This window comes from Dermacentor variabilis, chromosome 7, assembly GCF_050947875.1.
Source record: "Dermacentor variabilis isolate Ectoservices chromosome 7, ASM5094787v1, whole genome shotgun sequence".
Classification (NCBI taxonomy): Eukaryota; Metazoa; Arthropoda; class Arachnida; order Ixodida; family Ixodidae; genus Dermacentor; species Dermacentor variabilis.
In genome coordinates, this window is record NC_134574.1 from 161,128,212 (window position 1) to 161,155,114 (window position 26,903).

General features: G+C 47.4%; 1 protein-coding gene across 4 annotated transcripts in view; it reads left to right on the plus strand.

The window, feature by feature from the left end:
• The first annotated feature begins 568 nt into the window (after positions 1–568).
• Positions 569–26,903, plus strand: part of sm (heterogeneous nuclear ribonucleoprotein L) — a 171,494-nt gene continuing 145,159 nt past the window's right edge. For all 4 annotated transcript variants that reach the window (XM_075699938.1, XM_075699939.1, XM_075699940.1 and 1 more), the window contains exons 1-4: positions 569–772; positions 10,645–10,715; positions 14,812–14,881; positions 18,802–18,887. In XM_075699938.1, coding sequence (XP_075556053.1) covers positions 707–772; positions 10,645–10,715; positions 14,812–14,881; positions 18,802–18,887 — 293 coding nt within the window. In that variant the 5' untranslated portion in view covers positions 569–706. The remainder of the gene's footprint in view (positions 773–10,644; positions 10,716–14,811; positions 14,882–18,801; positions 18,888–26,903) is intronic.

The window sequence follows — 26,903 nt, forward strand, 5'->3', positions numbered from 1 at the left end:
CTCGAAGACATTAGAAGAATTTTTCTCAAGGTCGTTAAGCACCACTTTTGTTTTCACAAAATAAGTGCAAAACGTTTCGTGTGAAGGTACAAAAGTGTAGATTCAAATATTACAACAAATATTACAACAAGGTTACTTAAAGAAAACAAAAAACGCTGCGACTAGCGCCATGGAGGGAGTAAAGCACAGTATTCCACTTGTTACAATATGACACGACGCGACGCGTAGCGTTTCCGCTAGAAAATGTTTTGGCGCTTACATAGCAACATGCAAAAATACTGCACGTGAAAAAGTACATGTAAGTTCTTTTTTAAAAGAACAGTTAATTATTATCAAATGTTTACACTAGATTTGTTTTGATATTTAGGTGATTGATTTATTAAATTTGTTACGCGTTCACAGAATGCATCGTTTCCGATGCTAGCGCTGTTAGTAGTCGGAGCTGTTGTTTTTTTTCCGGTTAGTGGGATCGTTGCACTGGCTCTCACCTTGAGAAAGTAAAACCGAAACAAGCAACAAAAAAGCCGGTAGCGTCTGCCGCGCCACCTACGCCGCATCTCTGGTTCTGCGCGCTTGTGCCGTCCCTGGGTGGCCATTACTTGGCGAACAACTCCCTTGTGTCGGCTGCGAACCCGCCGTGTTTCGTTGAGTTCGTGTGCATCTTTGCGTGTGTTGTGCGTGGTGCGACTCGTGTCGAAATTTTGGAATGATGGCCGATATTGCCAGCTACGACGGGCACGCCGCGAAACGGCAGCGCACCGACGAAGGCCGGGTAAGTGTCGCCCACGTTGTCTCTTCTCGCCGGCGATCGCGTCCCGCGATGACAAAACCGCTTTCATGCTCGCCGGCTCGGAAACGCACACGAAGCGTGCTTTGATAGGCTTAATGCCGGCCGTCACACAATGTGCCTTGTTTCGGGCGTCCCTGTTTCGCCGATTTATTTTTCGATCGGCGGCGTTGCTATCTCTTCGAAGGGCGAGCACGGCCAGTCGTGGACGGACCGATGGAACGTTTGTCGACGAGTGTCGACTTTTGTTCGTCACGTTGCCGACGGGGGAACAAGCAGTGGCCGCGAGTTCACAAACTTGGCGCTTCCCGATAGGGCGGCTTTGTCGAGGGCGCCGGAATCCTCGTGGTAATCGCGGGCCTATCACGTTGCTCTCGTATTTGTTGTTTTTCGTTTTTCTCGCTTTTCCTCGTGACCGGCCGTTTCTACATTCGCTTGGTAATGACTGTTTCGAGTTAAACGCACGGGGAAATCTCTCCGAATGCAGCTTGCCGCCCCCGCCCGATCAGTTCGCTTAATGCATTTTAATATTTTTTTTTCTGTTCAGCTCCTGCGGTCGCTTTTTTTTTTTTTTCTCAACGCGTCCGGTCAACGTCCTGCTGAGGCCGTGTCGGTCGCTCACGATTTCTCACGGGCGTGCGTTCTTTCGCAGCTAGGCTCGGAGCGCAAGCAAATAAAATGAAGGCAGTTTGCGTTAGGAGTTTTGCCGTTAAGGGCCGACGGAAGTGTGGCATAGTTTTGGCGGACGGCTGTTTACGGCCACCAGCCAACCAGGTGCATCTGAAAAGGCGCTACTTGATAAGATGCTCTACGCGTTCGCCACGATACGGACAGGGTTATTTTAACTTCGGTGGGCTCTTCTTTAAGGGGCGTCATATCGGTGCGATCTCGCTTTTTTTCTTTTTCCTTTTAGTTTTTCGCGTCTCTGCTGGCCCCGCAACACCTCGTTCGGCACAAGCCACTTCGCTTGTGTTTCGAAAATAACCGCAGTCACCCAGTCGTATTGCGTACAGTGACTTGGCTCCTTTTGTGTTTTGTGACGGAACGCCCGTTGACGGGGTGACGCCTGTGTTTTCAGGCGCAGCGGTTCTCTTGGTGTTTTTTTGTCGTTCGTAGTGACCTGGCGTTCTCCCTGCCGTAATTAAGCGTGCATTCAAGCGACGGCATGAAAGACGAGGAAGCTGGCGGCACTAGCTCGCGCGCTCTGACTGCCCGGCGCTTTTAAACGTCGCGGGTAGGCTTTTGCGGCATGAAGAATTCGAAGTTGATCGCAATTTTAGCGAGGGCCAGGGTGAGTAAAGTATCGACCTGCAAAAAACGTCTTCACGGCACGAAGCGGGATAAGTAGACCCACCCATTCCCAGTGTCGCCCTTTTTTTATTTCGCCTACGTCTGCTAGCGTTAGTGCCACGTTATAACCGGCTAAAGCTGTTAGCGTCGTTGTTGGTTACGACCGGCGAAGAGCTACGTGTTATTTTCCTGAAATGTTGACGCCACTTACCAGAAAGCGAGGTTTTCGAATATTTTCTTTCGACTGTGGTGAAAAGCTGTACTGGTATCGGCAGCGGTTGATGAGGCAGCAATGTTGACTCTTCTGCGTGTTTCCTCCACAACATGCTACAGATCTGTAAACATGCTTTCTCAGGGCTCGGAGCTGCGGTTGCGTAATATAATCACACTGGCTGATGACCCGCCCATTCGAATCATGACCCAGGACGAACCGCGCACATTTTGGCGCCCCCACAGGCGTGCGGCAACGCCGTCGTTGTTTAAATGAAAATTTCTCTGCTCCAGAAAACTCGCGTTCACGGCAAGAAAGGTCGCGAACACCCCCGAATCCACTTTGGCGTGACCAGTCTATCTTCATTCGTGACTCTTCGACCACAGCAGTGTTTTTTTTCTTCGCGTCATCGTTACGCTTATCGGTGGCTGCTGTCAGGTTGTGAAACAACTTGGCATCGCTTTCGAATATCTAGTCTCCTCCGCGTATCTTGAGCAATCTCGCTGCTTCTGGTTGGACTTGTGTCGCCGGGACTATCGTGGATCTGGTGGCTCGACAACTGAGGGGCATGGAAAGGAGAGAAATTGTCGTGAGCTCGCCCCCCCCCCCCCCTCTGCCCCCCCTCCCGCCTTCGCCTTGCGCGCTGTTTGATGGAACCTTGTCTCGGGATGCGGATTGCACTTGGCCACAAAACTGCCTTTGTTTTCTGCACTTGGCAGACGCGCACGGCCGCCTCCCGAACAGCTGGCTTCCCTTCCATCACAAAAGACAAAGCGTTTTTCATTGTGTTCCGTTGTTTTGGCCCTCCTTTATGAGGTTAACTGAACGTGCACGATTTTCTGTGCAGTTTTTTTTAATGTTATAAAGGGAAAACAAGCTAGCGCTGTGGCCTGTCTTCTGGAAATGTAGGAAGGGCACATAAGCCTAGGAAACGTGACGTGTACGCCTTCAAGGGATCAAAATTCTCTTAGGACGAACTGAGCGTGATGCCAGTTCGAGACCGCGGCTTGACGGGTTCTTTGCAAATCCGCGCCTTGCGTTGCTGACTGCACGTTGTGTACTATCGTTTACTAAGCTGTGCAATCCGCACCAGGCAGGCTTAATGATTTCATTTGTCAGTTGGCTTCATAAGCCGATTGACAGACTTCAGACGTTTTACTATCTCGCGATGCTGCCTGCTGGGCCCATTGTGGTATAACACGGGTATGTGAACGGTGTGGAGCCAACAGTACTGGGCCAGGTGTGTCTTGCAATTAAGTCAATTTTGGCGAGGGATCTCAAGGTTACAATATGCGGTGCCGCCGCAGCAGCTGCAAACGGTTCCTCCGACTCGTGCGACGACAGCATCGTTGAATTGTAAGATTAAAGCTCCAGTTACTTTAAGTACATCCGTAGCCCATATAGGCTCAGTTGTCCTGCGGTACTACGTGGGCTGCTGGCAATCCGCTGCAGATGACATCGTAAAGCGAAGCCACATGTAGAGTAATTGCGACGTGTTTCTGTCGCGGCGCGGCCGAGCAAAATTGCGCTTACATTATGAGACGTCGCGAGAAGTAGGCCGGGCTGCAATCCAGACGGAAGTAGTGTCCCATGTGATTGCCAATAAAAGGCGGATGGCCACTAAATAGTACCGTGTTTTCGTGGTGATAACACTGCGTGACTACCTCGCGGAGTGAAGAGAACGGACGCGCGGCTCCAGAAGCAGTGCGTCGGCAAATGTAGCTCCCGCCCGACAGGCTCGCGGACGCTTCCTCAGGTGGACCCGATCACAACGACGCAACATGGGAGGACGATTGAAAGGGAAAAATTGACCACCTGCTTGCAGTAAGAAGCCGTAAAGAAAAGCAATATGGTATATGCACTGAAGGTTGGCCTCGGCACCTGTAGCCATATTTGTGGCTGCTCCACGGCAGACGACAACGTGCTCTGCCCGTTGTTGCAGTGCAGTGACCTTGTTTTATCGAGTGTGCTTACGGTTATGCAAGAAAACAGGTATTAAATCTTTCGCTGACTGTGCTGTGTAAACGTGTCATATAGTGAGCTTCGCCAGATTACGTCAATCGATCTCCGAGGATGCACTTGCGTGTCAGGACGCATTAGAATGGCATGGTTCGTGCGCTTGTACTAACAGGTCAAGAAACAAGCACAAACGATGACATCATCGAGGGCGGATTTCTAAGACTCGCCTACGCGTAGCCGAATGTGTGAACAAGCACTTTCGATTACGGGCTGTGCGGGTATCGTATTGAACGTCGCGCGACTTCGGCAACAGCCCGTGTGCTTGCTGCGATTTCTGTCTAAGTGCATGAGGGCAGCGTTTACAGCGGAGGAAAGAGCTATAAGTTTTAGCTTCCTGTTCAATCAGCCCAACTCTCAATCCTATATTCCCTACCAAGTAAGCAGCCGCAAGTACGCAACGCTTATGCCGTCAGTAGAAAGCAGCCCACGCCGAGCCGAAGCAACGGATGGGGTGCGTTCGTGTGTTTTTGCGGTCTTCTTGTAATCGATCCGACTGCACGCCGCTTGCGTCTGAGACATGCTCTTTTAACAGTGCGAAATCAGCTGGGCGTGAAACGTCAACGGAGCGCGACGCTGAGCTGCAGTATATTCGAAACATTGCAATATTCGAAACATTGCAATCAGGCCCATTCAAGTGCGTGACCTCGCGAGTTTGATCACTCCTAATCGCAGACGGTGAAACTTCTTCGTGTTGGACAAATAATCGTCGTTTTAAAATCGAAGATAGTCGTATCAGCTTGCACACCATTTTACCACCGACCGTTTCTAGTCTAGAATCGAGCAGCCGACGGGGCAACAAATAGCAATAAGCAAGATGCCCAGCTTGATCGTCAGTTTCAGGTTTGAGCGCCGCCGCAGTCGCCGACAAAATAGCTAACATGCGGTTATGCTTTTACACCAGCCTGTTAAATACCGTGGATATAATCTGTTCATCTTCGCTGCAAAGGCTACCTTCGTTCATTTAGGAAGAAGTCCCTGCAGGCATACGAGTCTGTTGCAGAAATCCAACACGCACAATGCCTGAACAGCCCGTAATTGCGGATACTTGTTCACACATTCGGCTACGCGCAGGCAAAACTCCTCCTCGAATGCTCACATTGGTGTGCTTGTTTCTCGAGCTGTTGAACAAGCGCGGAAACGACACCATTCGCTGCTAATGTGTCGCGTCCTGACACGCAAGCGCATAGATGATTGACATATTTAGGCGAAGGTCGCACCTACACCACCAATCTCGCTGTAGTGCATGTTCGCACGGTACATTCAGCGAAACTGTAATACCAGTTTTCTTGCAGAAGCGGAACCACACGCGATAAAGCAAGAGGCATTTGCACAGCAACGGCGGGCAGAACACGTTGTCTTCTGATGTGGAGCAACCGCAGATATGGCTACGGGCATCGCAGCCGAGCTAGTGCATATATAATATACACCCTAGTCAGATTTCTCAGAAAGAGAAGTCCGGTGGAGTTTTCATTGCAGCTTCATTCTACAGTCGGGCGGGATAACAATTTTTTTCCCTTTTGTGAAGCTACGGGGATCGGAGGATCGCAGTGTGTATTGGTAGCATGACATGGGGGCCGCTGGCCACCGAGGGTACCCCAAGGTGCTACTGGAGTAGGAGTGGTATTTGTAACGACTCATTGTCACTTGATTACGCCAAGCGGCAATTATTGCTGGCATCTGACACTGAACGCTACGGACGACAGGAGATAAACATAATCGAAGGAAAATAGTTCATACAATATAAGGAGAACTGCGGTCCTATATACCGTTTCATTCATAGCCGGCAACACTACGAAGGCCAGATAGACATCTGGGTTCGCGTCCGCGACCAAAAAGTAGTGCACCCACATAATATAGGTATGTGTAGGCACAGCCTCGTGAAGGTATGCGCCATGTAATATAGTGTAACATTGTCTTACCATAGAACAACCGGAATGACACGTTTCTGCGACCAGCTGCCGCAGCTTACCACTTGCGGTCGTTGCCAAAACACACTGCGTCACATACTGGAAGCACAAAGGCCCACAAACAATGCGTACTTTGAGGTAACCTTTCGTTTTAATTGTAATGTGTGTAGTAACGTCGTAGAAAGCGTCGCAGGTAAAAATACAAAATGAAAGCAAGTATACTGCGAAACACGCGGAGTGTCACTTCTATGTCCGGACTATTTGCGTTGCCCTGCTAAGTACGAAGCCTTAGCCAATCGAAGCGGCCAAGTTAGCGAATTCAACAACGTCCGTAATTGGGACCTTGCATGCTCTGGGACAGAAGCTTTCTTGCCCGTTCTTAGCTGTTTTGCGCAGCGTTAGTTTTTCTAACCGCTAGGCGCGTTCTCCGAAATTGCGGCTGGTTGTGGCGCTACTGTTCTTGAGCGTCGAGCGCAGTCGGTTGAGTTGCGGAAGTAAGGCCGCGAAGACTGGCGACGACGACATTTGACTCGTGTGCGGCGCCCAGATAACCTAGACCGACAGGCACCTGAGCAAGTGTCTAGGGAGAGGTCACGTTGATATGGTAAGGCAGAGGCGACAAAATCGCGTTCATCACGGGCGCCGACTAGGCGCTTACGTCGGCCTACTTGTTGCGTCTGTGCCTTCCTTCCTAAATAGCACGAATGCGCCGAATTTATTTATTTTTTGGGGGGGGGGGGGGGGGAGGTGAAGGGGCGTGCGCGCCCGCCGGCGCCGGCTATGTCTTTTCCGCGTTGCTCGTCGTGCTCGCTGCGGCGTGACGTCCTGCGCCGCGGCGGGCGCTGTCGTTCGCCAATTTATTTGTGGCTTTCGAGGCGCGCGCGCGAAAGGAAGAGCGGCGTAGTCGGGGAGCGTGGCGCCGTTGCGACAGCTGGCATTTGACCTTGCCGACTCTGCGCGCCTGCATTTTCTGCGTGGAGACGTGCACGCTCTTTGTTCGCCCGAGTCCTATTGAACGGGAAGCCAGTAGTAGTCTCGTCAATACAGCTGTGTTAATTTTTTCGCCGTCGCAACTCGTCCGTTCTCTTTGCTCCGGCGTCTCGTCGCTTCCAAACGGAGAGCCGTAAATCACGTGGGGCCGCCGTGCCGGTTCGCTTGTCACGGCGTTGCGTCGGGCGAACTCCTCCCGGGAGTCGATTTTCGTTCAAAGGGAACTCCCGCCGGTGGGCTCTTTCATTTCTGTTTAGGGCCGAAGCTCTGCGGTGTTTCTACATTTGATTGCTAAGCGAAAATTGGAAGTGTCAGCTGGTGAGGCTTGGGATGGTCTAAGTCCGTTTAGCGAAGGTATTGAGTTCCCTTCCGTCGTGTAGATTCGCCGCAGTGACCGAGTTGCTATGTTCTACTGCTGAGCCCAACGTCGCGGGTTTGATTTCTAGACTCGGCGACCCCATTGTTCTGTGGGGGGTGGCCTGCAAAAAAAAACCACTCGAGTAGCGAAGACGGAGCTTTTGGAAGCTAGAAATTGACGAAAATGGAATATTTCAGTTGCGCCATCTGTTGTGCACTGTGGTACCTCTCGGGTGACGTCAACACTGGCTCGTCCGCAGATAGCGGCATAAACATGGAGGAAGGAAAAAAGTATAGGAAGGAGCGTACCGCTCCGCGATTGAAGCCTACTAGATGTCCCAACACGTGATTGCACGTCAAAGTGCGCGGTTGGTTTAAGTGTTCCCACCCGTCAGGCAGAGCCACAGCGGGGCAGCTGAACAAGCGCGCACCTACTAAAAAAATACTGGCATAGCTACTGGGAGCCAAATGTCTCGGCAAACCTCTATTCTTGCTCCGTGATCACTCACGCAAGGGGCCACGTGTTGAGCCACCACTGCGTCCTCACCGAGCGTTCGCTTATACCCCAGTAACACGAGCACGCCAAAGGTCCTTTGAAGTTAAGGAGCATTGAGCTTTCAAAGGCACATTAGTTCAGGGGATATATGTCGGTGCTACAGGGTCTCCAGGTAGTAGTCTCCGTTGAAGCTTTTAACAGAAACCGCAACGTATCTTTAGCACTGCCATCACCTCGAAAGTAATAAAAAAAATATGGCCCAAATGCATCTTATAGTAAATTTGTCGCATATCTTTCAGCAGCATTTATTTTTCCTAATACATAGAAACATGAAAACAAAATGCACACGTAGTAAAGGCATTACTTTATCACAAATAGATGTATTTATTGTAATGATGACCACCATGTGTACCGCTTCGTACACCGCATGTTGGCGTCGATTATTCGTTGTTGCCTTTGCTTCAGCTGCTTTGTTTCGTTGTGGCTAGGCAGCAGTATGTACACGTAAATGCAGTAAAATGAACTACAAAACAAAAGTCGCAAGGGAAGAAGACATTCTAGAAAAAAGCCGAGGAGACTGGGATGCCTAGCAGCCGCTAACCGAAGAACCAAATCGCACATGGCACCCGTGTTGTGTCAATGTTGCTGCTGACGACAGGCTGTGCCGGCGTTGCTGTACCTGCGCTTTCATGATGGAGATTGCGGGTGTCCTGAAAGCGTTTAGTACTTTAGTAATAGTATTCAGTACTTATGAGCTCGTTCTGAAGAGGTAAAAATTGAATTTCCATATTTTTAAAGATTATTTTTTCTGCTGTCGGACGCCCTCTAGGTTCGAAAGTATTCCCTTGAGGTTTCAAAGGAAGAACGCGCACTCCTTTGACTCAAAGCTCCCTTCCTGTAGGGCTCCTTTGCTGTGCCTGTGTGACAGTGCGCATTCTCCCTTGAAGTAAAGGATCTTCGGTTCAAAGGACTTTGAAAGTGCCCCTGTGACTGGGGTATTCCTCAAGGCTGGCTGCCTGAATGCTCCTCCTTATTTTTCCCTCCACCATGGGCACTAAAGGAGGTCACGTGGAGGTTACATCAACCGGTCTGTTCTAGCGCAGGCAGTTCAAATTCAGGAGTAGCAGTGGGACTTTTGGGATGCGACACAGTGAAATAATGGTGCACAGTAAACAATGATACACATATAGGTGGATAACTTATCTAGCTCGTCCTAATATCACTACACAATATTTTCCTCTAGTGTCTCTTTGAAAAACATGGGGTGCACCTGAACACTATAGCCTCCATCATAGCCCTGTGTGTAGTTTGGTTATTGGGATTGTTGCTGCATTATGTTCTGTAAAGTTGGCAAATGCTTTAGGCACAATGGTGGCGTTTGCTTATTTGTTGAGTTAACACAGTTCCTCGTGCATTTCCTTAAGGGTAGTCTTCACATATACTCTGACTGAAGGGTTTGAATAGGCAGCTCTTCAGGCTGCTTTTACACTTTGAGGCCTTGTGCAGTCATTAAATGTAGATCATGAAAAAAATCAAGTACATTTCTTTGCTACCATAATGTTAGACTGTTTTCACACTTTGTTTGGACAGTGTCAAGTGGCACCTACGATTGCTTGACTAGCTTCTATTTGAGCAAGTTCTCCAGACTCCTGTGTCATGCTGAATACACTTTCATGAATGCTTTATTTGCACCTTAAAAGACCTTTAATTGTGGCATGGCTGAACCTGTAATTCTGTTTAGTGCTAGCGACCCACGCATAGCATTTTTGTGGAGCTTTTTTTTTTTTTGTGAGCATCTCGATTATCAGTTTCAAATTTGAGGCATTTCTTTTTTTTATAAATTTGCTTCTGCACTTCTCTTGCTCATCTGTTCCTAATATAGGCACGCGTAAATGCATCCTTTCTTTAAGTATAATTCATTAATTGTAGTGACACTTAATTTTTTTTTCCATGAATGGGCTCATACATTTTTCTGTTGACCACTTCTTGTGGTGCTTAATAGCACTCATGAGCTGCTAAATGCAACTCTACCAGTACCACACTTACAAATGCTTTGGTAGTAAGGACAGCTCCAACGATGGAGAAGCTTTTTTGTGTGTGTGTGCGTGCGCTTGTATGTAGGTGAAGGAGAATGGGATGAATGTCATAGATATGCATCTTCTTTGCATTCTGTGCTGTTTGTAAATGCACAGAGCATGTGCAAGTAAACCCTTTTTATAATTGTAAAGCTAGCTTTTCTGCAAGACAGCTTTTAGCCAACTGATTCCAACGTAGTAATTTCTTCAAAAAGCATGTGCAAGAACAGTTTGCTTGTATTGTGACATGACAAATGTAGACATGGCTCGTGATAAAACCATGTGCCAGGGTCAAGCCCCCAGCATTTGTAGCTAGCGCCTGGTCTTCATTTGAACGACGCAGCCATTAATTGAATGAATGTTCAGTGCAGCATTACAAAAAGGATTATTATACTTCACGGGAAAGTAGGATTGGGCCACACTTTTTGACGGAGAGCAGCATCTATAGGCAGATCTTTGTGAACTTTTGTTTTTTGCTGACCTTTTTTGAATTTTTTTTTTTTTTCCTCCAGGATCGTGGTTATGGAAACAACCAGCAGCAAGGCTACAATTACTACAACAATCAACGAGGGGGAGGTCGAGGGTAAGTGACGATATTGTATTTTATTATTGTTATTATTTTTATTATTATCAGGCATTTCAAGTCTATGCATTGTTTTGTAGCAGAGAGCAGGGACCGCACTATCCATTTACCACATGGACTAATGTTGTTGAAATTGTGTCTCACAGCTACATGGGCTGCTGCAATAGATCCACTAGGGGTCGTAAGGTGCCGAGTTCCGAGTAAAAAGGGAGTTAGAACCTTGCACATGTACGAAAAAGCATAGAAGCATATATGTTCAGAAGTTTCTGGATACCTTTTAGTACCATTTGTCTACTTATGCTGGATAATGCAACCATTAAATGATTTTTTTGTCTATTGATTCAGTGCGAGGAAGACATAGTATGCACACAAGTTAGGCACACACCGTGCTGAAATTGAACAGATTTTGTTGAGAAAAAGGGCATGGCATAGTCGCAGTTGGCTACCAATAGTTGTGAACCACCAAGCTTGAGTTACCACCCCAATGGCTTTCTGTTTTGTTTTTTGTTTTGTTGTTCAGTTGAGCTGCTGGGTAAACTGTAATATATTCACATTTAGTGCTTCTTAGTTTGAATCCACAGCTTACTAATAATAGTTACAGGTGCACAACACTGCCCCCCCCCCCCCCCCCCCCCCAATTTTTTATTTTGAACAGTTGCAATGTGAAGACTTGAACTGGTACGGCTAGATAAGGCGCTAGAAAATTGGATATAAAAAAGTGCGTTCCTTGCCTTAATATTATGTGTAAGCTTTCACCTAGTCGAGTTGACAGAGTTCATTTTTAAGGAGAGTGGGAGATAATGGCAGCCTCAACAGTAAACTTTTTTTTGCCTGGCTCTTCTGAGAAATATTCCACTGGCTTTGGCAGAATGTCTGGCCTGGCAAGATAATTTTTCAAAATCATGTATTGTTACTAAAAAAATGTTGATTGCTGCAGAAAACAAGGTTGGACTTTCTTAAATAATTTTTTGTATGTCACTAACATGGTAAATTTTGATGTATTATCTCGTATTTGGGCCATATTGCACAGGAAAGTTCTGAACACTTCCTTAGTATGCAATGTAGCTCTTTTTCCTGAGCGTGATTTAACTAAGGCTATCATGCAATAATAATGCCTACCTTTATATTGCACAAGTGCAATTTGCTGATACAAGTTAACTTGATATTACTTTTTAAGTTTTGCTTTAAGACCAGGCTTTCATGTGAAACCCGACATATGCACAGCATGGCATCTTGAATATGTGATGTCGGGCAGTGAAATTTCACTTATTGCTACAGTGCATGGCAATTACCGGTTCAGAAGTATGCAAATGCTTCTATTGCCCATTGAGAGGTATTTGGGCTTAACTGAAAATGACCTTGAAATGACCTTACTACTGCAAAGGTGCGCCTGACACTTTTGGAGCACATTAACTGCCTGCACAACCACGCTTGGATTAAGACAGAAGTGGCTAAACCAGTAGGCCAGCTTTTTGTTTATTTTTTGTTTATTTTATGTGTTGAATTGATAAGCATAAATTGTCTGCAGGTTGTAGAGGATTTTGCTTCTGTTATTCTTACTGGAGTCATTTTGGAAGATGAGCTTAAGCATTTTATATTTTTGCTTTGCATTAGGCGTGGTATTTTGTTGGATAATATTTTTTGGTAAGTATTTATTGTTGTACTTTTCTTACGATCAGTTAACCTCCTAGCAATATGGCCCTTAGCCTTGTTCACTTATTTTCTGTTGCGTAGATAAAGTTCCTTTGATGTAAACAGGCAGAGAAAAATTAACACGGAACATAATAGCACCTTTTATGAGGTCAAAGATCGGTATTTCAGTTTTGCAATTTGTAAACATGTTGCATTGATTGTAGAAGCAACAGTATTCACTAGCCAGCATTCACTGTTCCTTGCTATCACGAACATAGTAATAATAAGCATATGCATTTCGAGCTTTTATGGCTGGCCATGACTGGTCGGTATTTCTTGAGCTTGCAAGAACTATTACAGGCATCTGCATCGTTATGGTGGTAGAACTGAAAAACACTTTTGCTGACTGATTTAGGTTCGTGTTAAACAGTTCCCATGTTGCCCAAATAATTCAGTTCCTTATGGTGGTTGCTGTAAATACTAAACTGAAACTCGTTTTGATGCTGCCGATTATTATTATTATTATTATTATTATTATTATTATTATTATTATTATTATTATTATTATTATTATTGGAATTTTGTTGAAGCAAAGCTACTGCTTTTGCCAGCTTAATATTTGCCGAAAGTCCTAGGCTAACATAATAATGCAGGACAGTCACTTTGCTAACACAGATGTTGAGGTTGGCTAGTGGATTTTGGAATTGATGGCAGTTTGTGATAGTTGCTCTGTAGGCTGGCGATGGGTGTACTGCAGTGCACATTGTTTAGTGCTTCCAAACCATTGGCACTTTCGGTGTTACTCTGTTCTAAATAAAGGCAAGCTTCCATGATGTTAACTTTGAATGGTAAAGCAGGAAGATGATTTCATTTGGAAAACAGTTCCTCTCAGTATGGGTGTCTCTTGTTGAAAAGAAAGCAAGTGCCACAGAAGCTGACTAGTCACATTATTTTTTTCCAACCATGTGATAGCTGTTGCTTGTCATCATCATGGTTGCTTAACCCTTTTAGGACAAAACATAAGAACATCATAAGGAAATGTTTATCTTCAACAAGTGCAAAATGCATTGAGAATAACAATATTCAGTGAAATGAAATAACATTCTAGACAAACTTTTGAGCAATAGGTGGGCAACACCAGGCAGAACATTGGAAGGGAGCTTAACCTCAAGCTACATATGCCTTTGTGTTGAATTTGTACAGACAATTCTTGTCAGTTCTAAAAAAAAAGAGGTGTAACTTGCATTTACCTTACATTACCATTGTGATTCTACTGCAGCTGGGGATTTCGCACTATTTTTTTCACCACTGGCTCTGCTTTCACAAGAAAGCAGGTTGCTCGCCAGACTTCGCCAGGCATTTAACCAGGAACTGCTTACTCAAAATGAAAACTCCAGTAGAAAAAAATTTTTTCTGGTGTGTTCTCTGTAGGCAACCCTCGTCTATAAAGGGTTAATTTTTGTGATCTTCTTAGTGCCATTGGAGTGTATCATGGTAAGAAGAACACACTTGCATCTTTAGTCTTAAACTTTTCATGTGAACAATAGTGTAAGTAAATCTACACTGTGGCACATGTGAGGAAGCATTATTTGCTGTGAACATCGATCATGTGGAGTCGTGGCATTGTTCGCTTTCCGGTTGGAGTAAGTGTATATGATCGCCCGAGCATACAAGGGGCAAGTCTGGCTGAGTATACAAGGGCTCTTGGAGACAGGTTAATAGTAATAACAACAATAATGATATGAGGCTTGAAGATCATTAATAATAGTAAAGCCACAATCTAAAGTCTTTTCCTGTTCCGACATTGGCACCACTTTCTTTCTCCTACACCATTCTGTTTTAGTTGTTTGAATATTAGTAATTTTTGTGCATGGTGTATTTTTTTCCGTCACACTATAAATAAATCTGCGGATGCTGATAATGCAATACACATTCAAAACACTTCTTGTATTGTAAGGCCCTGAAAAAAAAGGGGGGGGGCAGCAGTGGAAACTTTGCATATTTCCAGCTACACCCACAGCAACTACCTTTCTGCAGTGCCTTCATTTGTGCAAGGAGAGCTGTGGCCATCAATTAGAGTCTCTGGAACATAGCTGCTCCATGTGGCAGTTAACAATCAGTTCGGGGAATACAGACCAGTGCACACCTGCCAACTATCCCAAATCTTTTTCACAGCTTATGAATTTCGGCTCATACTACAATTCAAGAATTGGTTTTGTTGGAAGTCTTCTGATGGGGAAAGAACACAAGAGGAAGGATGTTACGAATTTTTATGTTGGCAGGTTGGCACATATGCCAGGTTGTCACATGTTAAACACCCTTGCTAGGAGGACTGGTTTTTTTTTCCATGAGTCATGAAACTTCTTTCTATGAATGCTCTAGCCATCTGCGTTTTGTGAATTTTTATCCTGAAAATTTTCTCAATTTCCCTTTTTTCCTCTCTCTCTCTCTCTCTTTGTGGCAGGCAAGAGGAAGAGAAGCCCAACCATGTGCTTCTGATGACCATCCTTAACCCTGCCTACCCTATCACAGTGGTAAGACTTGCTTCTTTAATTAGGGGAATGCAAGCATTGGCTCCTATTAAAGGTGGCATTTGATAAAGCATTGTGTAGTAACGGGTCCTCCTTAAGAGCTGTGTATGCACGTCTGCACGAGTTGCTTGCTACAAGTTATTTAGACATGCGGACCACATTTTCGGTAATTGTCTCGTTTTTTGAGGGGGTTTGGCAAATTGTCTGTATTTTAGTACTGTAAAGAACATGATTTCTGCAAGGTTGTAACGAAAGGTAAAATTTTAATCCGCCCGAATGCAGCACAAAGCTACAAAGGAAACCTATGTGTTTGTCTGAAAAAAAAAATTTTCACAGTGGAGGAAAATTTGTCGTGGTCCATGAGTCAAACCTGGGACCATTGGCTTTCTGGAGTGGTTGCTCTGCTATTTGAGCCAACCAGGAGTATAGCAGATTGCAGTGCGAAGGTGAATTACACCTTGCAGGATTCCACAGGATTGATTTGGCAAGAGTGTAATGTCCAAGATTTTTGCAAATGCTGCACAAGCCACAAATTATGTGCCACTTGTACTCAGTCACATTATTATCTATGATTTATCCTGGGCGAGACATATTCGTGTGAAAATCGTTTAGTTCTCTATACCATTGTGAGGGAATTGGCTAGATATTTAAGACAACAGTTTAGCCTTCTGCAAGGAAGGGTATAGTAAATGTGCTGCATAATGTATTGCCATTAAAGCAGAGCATGCTGTAGATTTTAGTGCTTCTGGTCCGCTCATGCTCTGCAGGCACAGCTGCTGTACAAGTGCGCATTGACTAAAAGCTACCCGGAGTTGAGCATTGTCGGGCAAACGCTTAGACTTGGAGGTCACATCTGGCCATTCTTTCGAGTGAATGTTTTCATGGAGAGTGACCTTGCCAAGGCTGGCTGTGTGGCCTCATGCTTCTTCGGATTGCTTTTCATCTGTCAATGCATGGACCTGGACCTCCTTTCACAGCTTAAAAAGACGCATAAAGGAGTACCTTGATTATATCACTACCAGCATTTCAAAAGGACAGCGTCTTAGTCTTGACACTTAGTAGCTGGTTCAGCATTGAACATGTCATTTTGGGTCCCACGCACATGTTATTAACTAGTTATTGAAAAGAAAATATAACAACATTAATATCGTATTTACTCAAGTCTAGGCTGGCCCCGATTCTAAGCCAACCCCCGAGTGTCCAAAGCCAGAAAAAAATAAAAAATTACCTCGAGTGTAGGCCAAAAAAGAAAAAGCGAGTACAGTGTTCATAAAATGATAACAGCATTTATTTAATATGAACATGCCAAGCTCGCTCTACGTCATCACCGCCGCTAGCCTCGTCCCTATAGCCCAGACTATACGTAAGCTTGCAGACGCATGCAAGCTCGCGTCTGCTCGCTCATGCATGCACAGACAGTGTGGCATCACACGCGTTGAAAAGCAGTGCAATCTCTGAGAACAGCACTGTTATTGCGCGCTTATCTTCCTTATCGCTGTCATATTTTGTTGCGGCACGCACCAAAGCATCTCCTGTTGTTCCTTCCAAAGACGGACGTTTTTCTCATCGATGTGGAAGTCCCGCGTGGCTTACTGTGCCGCTGCGACTAGTACAACTTCTCGTTTGAAAGTGACACTGAAGTAGCATCGCCTGTTTGGTGCCATTAGGATAACACTAGAGTGCACTCTGATACCATAGGAAAAAGAACCAGTTCCGATACGGCACAGATCAAAGTGACATCGCTTGTGTACTTCAGTCGACTACTGGCCTGGCTAGTAGCGGCTGCAATACTGACTTTTCTAGATAGCGCTAGCTATGCACCATATTTATCGTTTTCAGTTACAAACTGGCACATTTCTTAAAATTCTCAAATCTGAGTCGACCCTAGAGTTTTGTATGTGATTATTCGAAAGAAAAAAAGCTATCAGCCTAGATTTGGATAAATATGGTACTTGATCCAATTAATAGCACTTCATGATTTCTTTCCCCTTTCAAACAGCTTTATACAAAGGGTTTTATTTAGTTTCATTCATGCTAATGTGTTATTATAACTTGTGCTTATTTTTTCTCTATACAGTACATATTTATCACTTCTGAAACTGCGTGCTTTCAAGGCTTAAAATTCTACCCTGCATATGCTACCGTTAGTCCCAGTACATGTTGGAAAAGCGAAGTGTGAATACAGTTCATTTGCCTCGTCTTTCATTAACTCTATTCTTGAGCATGTATAAATCGGACTCCCTTCATCGATACACATCTGTTCGAGCAGGAATTGCCACGAAGTTCTCTGAGCACTATTGAGAAGTGTTGTGTTTGTACGACAAGTTATTCATACCAGCCGTGATCGGGCGTAGCATAGGAGCTCCTTTAAGCAAGTGTCATGGAAGGACAGGCAGAAAAACAACGTGACAGGCAGTCTTGTTTTACGACTGTTGCGGGACACATAGGGTTTCCACGAATGCCTGTGAACTAGCTTGAAGCAGCGGTTGCATCTTGTTTGTATTCTGTGGGCACACTGAATGTGCAAGAAAGGGGGAAGGGGCCATGCGCGAAGGTTACTTGCTGTCAAGTTACTTGCTTTGTGTTTTCACAATGCGAACGAACCAGCGTACTAGCAAGATAAGTTGAATTACTTCAAGCGTTGTGCCAGCAAATTCGCAGATGTATGTTTCCTGGTTTTAAAGGTTTTTTTTTTTCTTTTCTTTAATGTCTGCTTTGGTTTCTCTCCTAATGAGCTCCTGCAAAAATCTACTTGGCGCAAGTAGCTCTGGGAAAAGAGACAGTGCCATCCGCTATATTGCAGCAGTGTGCCACCAGTGGGGTTCCTTTTAAATAGTTTTATCGTAAAAGAACAAAGTTTGCACAAGACTGTGTTAGTTTCTTCCACAACTGCGATGCTTGGAGAAGGGCGCTTTCTCAGTCTTTTCATGTGTGTCTGCAACTGATCTATTTTTTTCAAAGAAAGTCAAGAAGATAAAATAAAACTTAGGTGTCTCATTTATCGTTGTAAGCTGAGCTATTCTACATTGACCTCATTCTTGACTACAGCAACCATGATACGGAGAGGGCACGACAAATGAAGCATGCATCTACTATCAGCTTAGTATTGTTCTTCTTTACTGTTCTGCATTATTGAGCGTTCAGATAGCTAGTGTCTGGGTTGTTTGCTTTTGCACTCTCTGTGTCATTTGTTTCATGCTTTGGTCAAAACATTGGATTTCGGCTTCTATTGTCACACCAGTGATAGTCAAGGGGCACTTTTGAAAATCGCACAGCGAAGAGAATCGCGTAGGTGCTGTGGGAAGAACCTAATGCAAAAACATCAGGTGTCTTTCTGTCTTCTTGCACGTGTAGCAGCCAGTACAGTGGCGACTCCTTGCACTGGTTGGGCCAAGATGAGGGAGCATTGTACCGATTAACTTCACATCTTTAGTTTAAAAATTGTTAGCGCTGCTCATTGGTGTCACATCAGTGCTTTTGTATTGTTGGTGGCATATGTTGCTTACCACTATTATTCGAAGATACGCATGATATCTTGTAGCATATTAATCTATATTCTAATTCATTGGCTGTTTGACAGCCAATGGTTGGATGGTTATGGTTGGATGTTCTGCTCCACGATTTGTTTATTTTTTTATTACAGTGATGTGTTGTTGTGATGCGACCATAAAAGGGCTGAACTGGTGGGTTTGAGCTTCTGGTGTGCATCTGAGATGCTTACTTTAATCTATGAAAAGTGTCATAGCACGCCATTGTTTGCGAGGAATTAAATTTTCACCGCAAGTTTCATGCATTGTGTATAAACAGACCCTTTACTTTTATAAATTTTTTTTTATTTCTAACAGGCTGACATAGCAGGGCTGTAAGATCTGCCTTGTAGTTCTTGACATGTTCCTTTATTTATTTTTTTTCCCTCCTTTCAGGACGTCATCCACACCATCTGCACTCCAAGTGGCAAGGTGATGAGAATAGTGATCTTCAAGAAGAATGGCGTTCAAGCCATGGTCGAGTATCCTTTTTTTGTTAGACTGAGTCTATTTTTCTTTTGAGTGTTGATCCCACCCATCGATAGAGTCTTCATCGAGATCAGGTCAACTTCCTGGTGAGTGCTTTAAATTTTGCTTTTGTGCACGGAGTCTCTTGCGGGGTGTCTGAAATACTCCGCAAGATATTTCAGCTCCGGTAATCAGACTGGCTAATGCCCGGCGCTGGTTGGATCTTTGACGTCATTCACGCCGTCTTCTGTGTTGCACGTCAAGGCGCCACGTGGTGAAGTCCGCACGATGCGAACCGCACCGTAACACGTGCCTTTTGCTGGCATGATTGTCGACTGTTCGTGTTTGCCTTTAATATTGGGAGCAGCGAGCGCAGTAAGTTGAGGGCTTTTTACGTTCTCCCACATTGTCGAATTAGCCATCTTGCCAGTTTTGATGGGCCCAAGCGAGGCTCTGCCACGGCCTCTCCGACTGGCCCAAAACGCAGACACGGCGGAATTTTACGGCGTCCAGCAGAGTAGCGACCCCGCGCGGTACCGGTTGCAAAAAAAGAGGCCGCGGGTTCCTTCTCTCCGTGTGCACGATGTGTCGTGATGAGGAATTGGCTGCGCGGAAGCTCAGCACGGACTGCCCGCTGTACTGCGCGGCGAACCGGCAGCCGAGAAGAGATTGACGTACGGGGAAAAGAAGGGGGAGAGCGATGTCGCGGCGCCTGCGAGCGCTTATCTCGGGTCTCCCCGTGGCGTCGTCGCGGACGCGTGCTTACTGCCTCCTCTTTGCGCACCGCCGAACCCGCGCGGCGGTCGGTGTCCGCGCGAAGCTGTTCCTGCGGCCGCTAAGCGGCACGGTGCGCGGGTTATTCCCGGCGTTCCCGCTGTCTCTTTTGCCGTTGCCGGCAGTGACAGCCGGGCCTGTTTGGCCCTTAACAACAACTGCGACCCCGACTCGAAGCGGCTGGGGCACGTGGCGGCGAATGGGCCACTTTTGACGAGCGCGTGAGAAAGAACGAAAAGACACACGACTCCGTTCTAAACGAAAAAAAGGCCGCCCTAGCCGTCGGATCACGTGGCGCGACCGACGGTGGCTTGTCAACGTGCGTCAGCGCAGGAAAGGCACAACGGGGTGGCTCCGTTGAAGAGGTCGGTTCAACGGCGTCGGGACTGGGAAAAAAAAAAGGCAAAAGCTGTCGTCGACCGGGCGGTCTGGGCAGGCATTCTCGTTGGACCAGTGCCCGCCGGGAAACGGCGGAGGACGCGCGAGTGTCGAGGTCGCAAGCTCTGCTGCACGAGCGGTACGTGCGCCTGCCGGATCTCGTTTGGCGAAGTGCGACGCTGGGGCTGGTCGGTGCGCGGCCGTCAGCGTTCGGTCCCGTCAAAGAAAGGCGAGTGAAGGAATGGAACGAGATGGACCGGACAACGACCGACTCGCGACAGTGTCGGGGGTTCCTTGTGTCCAGCTATACTAGAGCGAGTTTCAGGTTCTGGGTAATCAGACAGCACCATCCTGTGTCGGGTACTATAAAATTGGTCTTGGCGCTCTTTGTGCTCGTTTGTTCTTCTATTTACCTTCGACGCCACGAACGTCGGCTGACCTTCTATTTACTTGCGACGCCACGAGCGTTGGCAGATTGTTTATTTTTCGCCAGCCAAGTCACTCTTTGCCACAGTGGTGAAATGAGGCAAAAAAAAAAAAAAGTTTTTTGGACCGAGCGCAACGTGCCTCTGCAGTAGCGAATGGCTCCACGAACAATTCTGTCCTTGTTGGGATTGGTCGGTGCTGTGCCGCGTCACGTTTGTGTCCGCGTTGTGCACCGACGATATCCCGTCAGTCGTGTGACTGTCACTTTGCGTGCGTGGCGCACAAGCGTTTAACTGTCACACGCGGTGGAAGTGGTCGTTCTGGCTTCCTTGCGTGTAAAGGTCGGCGTGTGGTAGGAACGGTGAAAGGGGATATAGCAGCGCGGTACGCGTCGATGAGGGCTGCGTCGATGAGGGCTGCGTTCGCTTACCGAACAGCCACGCCACGAGCAAGTTAATCTGGGAAAGTATAAAACGATAAACCTTCATCCGGAGTTTCGTAAACGCGCGATAGTGTCAGCACTTGACGCGCTGTACTTGCGTCTGTTGCCGTGAAGCGCTCGCCTAGTGAGTATGGAAGGCCCTGGGAGCAGCGGAGTCCGGCATTTAACGAGCGCACGTTCTTGCTTATTCATGGCGAAACGCGATGACGAACTCCAATAAAAGCTGTCGGCAAACAGCCACTTAGTGAAAAGCGCCGCAAAGGGGGAGGCCCACTTCGAGGAAACTCACGATTCCGGAAGCTCGCTCGTTAAACTTCAAAAGCGAGTTCGCAAACTTCAAGCCTCGTGGCTTCGATCGGCGCTAACCTTATGACGTGGAACGCGTTGTCGGTCTCATTCGATTCCTGCTTTCGAGGTTGGGAAAGAGGTGCGCAGGAAGGCTGTTAAATCGCGCGTCGTAATAAAACTGCGCCCCCCCCCCTGATACCGGTCGTTAAAGTATCGTCGATGTATTTCGTGCGTGCGTCGCTTACGCGTGTTCTGTGCGCTGGGATCCGTAAGGTCTTGTGTTCGCGAGCGGTAACGACTTGTTGCCCTATGTGCATCGGCTGGGCTTGGAAAAGAGGTGGGAATGCAAAAACGCGCAGCAGACGACAGGGCTCGGGGAGTGCTAGCAGACGATGGGACAATGTGCGCGTGGGATGGGGATTCTTGGCACTGTCGGCTTTTTCTTGGTCGGCGCAGCGCACGTTGCACGAGCCAGGGCTGTGAATCGTTGATGAAGTTCGTGTAAACGCTATTCTACTTACCAGCCGGCTCCCCGTTTAAATGTCGCCCTTCGTCGCACGCTTCGTTTTATTTTGTGCGTGCGTGCGTGTTACCGTTGTAGCGCACTCTATCGTCGCGGCATCCTCAAAATCGCGCGCTTTCGTCAGTTAACCTTTGCGGCGCGGTCGTACGGGTTGGGCAAAGGGCTTGACGTCGCACGATCAATTTTATTTGAGCTTAATTCGATGGGTGACGTCATATGGGGGAGAAAAAATAACGTCGACTTTTCAAAATTTACTGCGTGAGCCACGTGAAGGCATGCTAGGGCGGCCGCTTTCGTACGAACACGTTGCCTGTTAGGGATATCCCGTAGTATCCTAGGTTGAGCCTTAAGTAAGGAAGCTTCTGTATCACCTACTAAATCAATATTTCACGAGTGCACTTGTCTTTCGCCAAACCTTAGCTGCCTTTTTCAGGTTCGAGATTATTTTACTTCGCGTTATATCTGGGCAGCCTGCCCAAGTGCCTTTATCATAGGGAGGAAACAAGGCGTTCTTTCATTCGAGCAAGCACACCGTTCAGAAATATTCGTTACACTGTACAACACGTTGGCGAGGTTCCTGCGAATGCGCATAAGCGAAATGCTGTGGCGCTACTTTTTCCCTAATGAAAAGCGATGGGAAAGGTGGTGCTCACATAGGGGCCAGGCGGGTGTGCGGCGTCGACGCATCTGAATAATATATTAGCGCAGCGTCGGAGCGTGTTTATGTTGCGACGAGCTTTTTTGTTTTTAGTGTCGACCTTTTCGTAGGGTTTTCAGCTTGCGGGAAACTTTGGACGAGCGTTTTCGCGCGCGGTGATTACGGTGGTCGGTGACCGTCGACAGCTTGCTGCAGCCCGCTCGTGCTTTCAGCCCCCGTCAATTATTAGCAGCGGTTCCTCTGTTGCGCCGCAGGTCCCGGCGTTACCCGTTGTGGCCATGCATTATTTGCGTGCTTTTAAGATTTCAGTGAGTCGCGCTGTCCGTCCGCCGCGCATTGGCTCTAAGGCATCGGCGTGGGAGGGACCGCGGAGGTTATATGTTTAGCTTATATATATATATATATATATATATATATATATATATAATGTTTCCTTTCGCACATATCTTTTTTCATTGTGTCTGTATTATTTCGCTGTGTTCTTGTTCCTTTCCCCCTCTGAGCAACGTGCGGCTCAGGAGCCAGCCAGCGACGCCTAACGCTAGCTGCTGGGCACTCTAAATGTAGTTGCTGGGCCCAAACGTTGCCAGCAGCTAGCGTTAGACGTCGCTGGCTTGCTTCTGAGCAGCCGCCGTTCCCGCGCTCCACACAAGAGTGGCGAGGGCTGTACTGGTGGGGGGGGGGGGTCTTCGTCAGGCAGTTGCTTCAGCCGTTAGTACCTTCATCCCATACAATTTATGTTTACATAAACACTATACACGTTAAAAAAGATTATATGAAGCCCTGCAGGGACACACCCGGTTTTTATTTCGCTGGCTCCGCCGCAGTTTGGCGGCTGGCTAAAGCACTGGCACGGGCAGCAAATAGTTACCTAAGGTTGGCAGACAATAGGTGAGTGCCTGTTATCGGGCCTGCTTAGAAAATGAAACAGAACGAGTTTGGACTCTATCCACACGCAGCGCCATCGACGCGTACTCATTTGTTGTTGTTGGTCACGCTTAGGATTTTGTTCGGCACGCCAGTCACATTTATACGTTGTTTGTAAAAAAAAATAAAAATACAAGAGCAGCGATATTTGTTACGTTGCGCGACATGTGACACCGAAGTAAGCAGGTGTTAATTCTCTGGGTGTTGAATAATGCGTTCTAACAGACAAGTAATGGCTCGCCTCTGACAACCTACTGCTTCGATAGATTCGTCGCCGAATTGTTTAACGGTCAGTTCATCAGCAGTGAACAAGATTTTCTCGCGTGCCGAAGCTACACGAGGCCGGTTCCTCCACTCGGGACTAGCCACCCATCTTTCGAACCCACGCATAGGGAGAGTTGATGGACAACAGGAAAGTAAGGAAGTCAGTACAAGCCCAGCGTCGGGGGTAGGATGGCGTGTGCAACGCAATTTGTGTTCCCATATATATATATTCGCTCTTCATAGCCTTCACTGGAAGGCTATGCCAGTGAAGGCTATGAATCGGCTCCCCCCGCCGATTCCTCGGTCGTCGTTTGCTCGCAACGGAGTTCCAGTCTTCGATTGCACCACTCCTCTCGGATACTTGGTCTTGAGCGCTCCCGTCCCCCGTTCGAGCCGAGGAGTATCGGCTTCGGCCGTCGTCGGAGATGGCGTGCGTGCGTGCATTGTGGCGGAATCGAAACAGCGCGGCCGAATGATTTGCCAAAGTTCGCACGACAGCCTCACATGGAAATTTGCTGCGGTGACGTGCTGTCTAGTGTTGTCACTCGCCTACCGCGAGCGCGTCGGCAGGAATTCCCGTTTTGCGCGTACAATATGGGCTAGTCACGGGTCGTGTATTGTTATGTAGCGTGTGTGTAGCCCTTTCTGATCTTACCCATCCGTAACACCGTCCTCTAGAAAGCATGGCTCCTCTTCTAGCAGCGCAAGCAACGGACACGGAATTCACACGCCAGTCCCTTGTGGTGTCATATTTTAGAAGCATCTTGCTGGGGTACAGCGAGGTGTTTTATCAGTTGCAAAATTATTACTTTGCATTCGCGAGAAATCGCTGAGAATATTTGGTGGGCTTTCCGTGTACTATTAAAAGCGCACGAATTCGCAAGAATGGTGACGTCATCATGTGACGTCATGGTACAAAAAAAAAGGGGGAGCGTTATTCATTTTTTTTTTCTCCTAAGCAGCGTTTTGCCATCATCACGATGTAGGATAGCTGTTCAGAGTAATCTAGTTCAGACTGGTTTCTTCCCTGGATTTCAGAGGGACCCGACCATTTTTCTGCTCGTAATTGTGGTGGCGTATCCGTCGAGTGTGTAATTATGGGTCCCACGCAGCGATGTCACGCCGAGGAGCTAAAATTTGATTCGCCCCCCCCCCCCCCCTCTCGTCCTTCCCCAGGCTCTTCCTCTCGCGTGTAGGCGGCAGTTCGCGATTTTTGTACGGTCGGGTCGGTCTCGACGATTTTGCAGACTTAGCACCGACCCTAGCTTCCGCATCGCCGCGCCCATCTTGCCGAGAGCGCGGGGAGAGCAGATTATGGATCCCCCCCGACCAAGTGCGACGAAGGAATCTGATTACCGGCGACGCCGAAAGCTCGTGCCGAGAGCGCGTTCGCTGCGGCCCGTTACGTCTTCGCCTGCTTCGCCCGACGGCTCGAGCCTTCCCGCCCCATTTCTCGCTGTCTTCGCCAGTCGTGCTTTTTTCTTTTTTCTCTGGCTTTATTTTTCCTCCTCTTTGGCGCTAACGTCGCACTGTCTCTTACTGCATCTAGGTGCCGTGCGCGCTTTTGGTGTGGGTGGTTTTTATTTTTCGTCGCGAAGGCGCGTTTATTTCACTCGTGCCGTCTCCGCCTAGATCCTTCACCTCGTGACTGAAAATCCCCCCGGAGAGCAAAAAGTTTTACTCGCGGGCGCGCGCGGTTCGAGTGGAACGAATGAATGTGAGGCCGGTGAAAATCCCCGCACGCTCCGGCCGCGAACTTCAAAAAAGTGCGAGCTTGTTTTTTTTTTTTTTTTAAAGTTTGTCGCCATCCTTTCGCATTTACTTGTCTTCCCGCGCAGCTTCGTTTTATGCCCCCTTCGGTGTTTTTCTCCTGTCTTGAACGTTGGTAAGCCTGCCTTCCCCAGTTTCCCGCATTCTTTCAGAAAGTCCCTCTCCATTTAGAGCTAACGCCGCGAACATTTTTTTTTTTTAGTTGAGGGCGGATTGGCGCTTGCAAAGCCTTTGAACACTCCTACAGCGTAGGCGAGCGTGCCTTCGGTGCCTGGGTTGAGTCGGAACTACGCTTCAGCTCCGTGGGTGACATTAAACAAACGGATAAAAACTGTACCTGTCAGTAAATGTGCAGCCGCCACTGGAGTAGTCGCGAATTAGGATGGCATTCTGGCATTCTCGTTTCCTTTTAATGCGTCAGCATTAGGAGCGTCAAGGCGGGAAAAAAAAATTTTGGGATGGGGGTCACGGGTAGACGGGGCCACGTTATTGACCCTCGTTTGTGATCTCTTCCTTTCTGTTCTATTTACGCTACTGAGTCATTTGAGTCAACTTACATTAGTTGAGTTACGTTAGTTAGTTGAGTTACGCTACTGAGTCAAGTGAGTCATTTATCACTCACTCGATCGCTGTATATACACGGTGCAACGGACTGTGATCTGCTCGGGCCTACATTCAGTTGCACTTGAAGAGGCAGGACGCGTGTCGAGTGAGCACCCGAACAACGCTTTGCAATGCGGGGAAAGCGGTTCAAATCGTGGATCCCGGACCTCGAAGAGGTGCGACGTGATGCTAGCGCATTTATCTGATCTTTTCGGCTATATCGCCACTGAAAATAATTTTCCCAAAGAATTATCGGGTTAGCGTTGTTATAGGGACTTTTATGTTAAATGAAAGGGCTTTGGCCGTGAATGTAGGTTCGCGCATAAAATTTTTAAAACTTCGGGGGGGGGGGGGGGGTGCTATATCACGCAGGCCTCTATGATGCACAGTTGTTTCGTTGAGTGTTTAACACGATGGGGCAGAACGTTTTCACATTTTGCCACGTAGTTCTGAATGCTTGATTCGCTGCAGAAATTACGAACTTGCGCGAACTGCGACTGAGCGAACGGCCCCGCACGGCGCTTTCGCAGCAGGCGCGCCCCATTAACTAAAATAAATACAGCGTCGTCGCTGAACCCCGCCACACACACTCACACTGTTTTTTTTTTTTCTTTAAGAAACTTCTGGGGCGTCAGTTCCTCGGTTTGTGCTCACGGCCCGTATAAGGAGTTCTCTCGCTCGCTTGTTGCCGTGGCGGCCGTCGTGTAAGGACGGCAATTTTGGGGAGAAGCGTCATTGGTTCTTGCTTTACTGCGATCTTTTTACGGCCTCTCGTATTCCGCCCCCCCCCCTTTTTTTTTTTCGCATACGAGCGGTAATTACTCGAGCGTGCGAGCAGTCAGAATGTGGCGGAGAGCCTTTCTACCCCCCCTCCTTTTTTTTTTCCCCTTCGTATTCTCATTCGAGTGCGAAGCTCAGAGCGCCTCGGTGCAGTTTTACGGCCCGACTTCTTGCGCCCTCTTGTCGTGCGTGCGGCC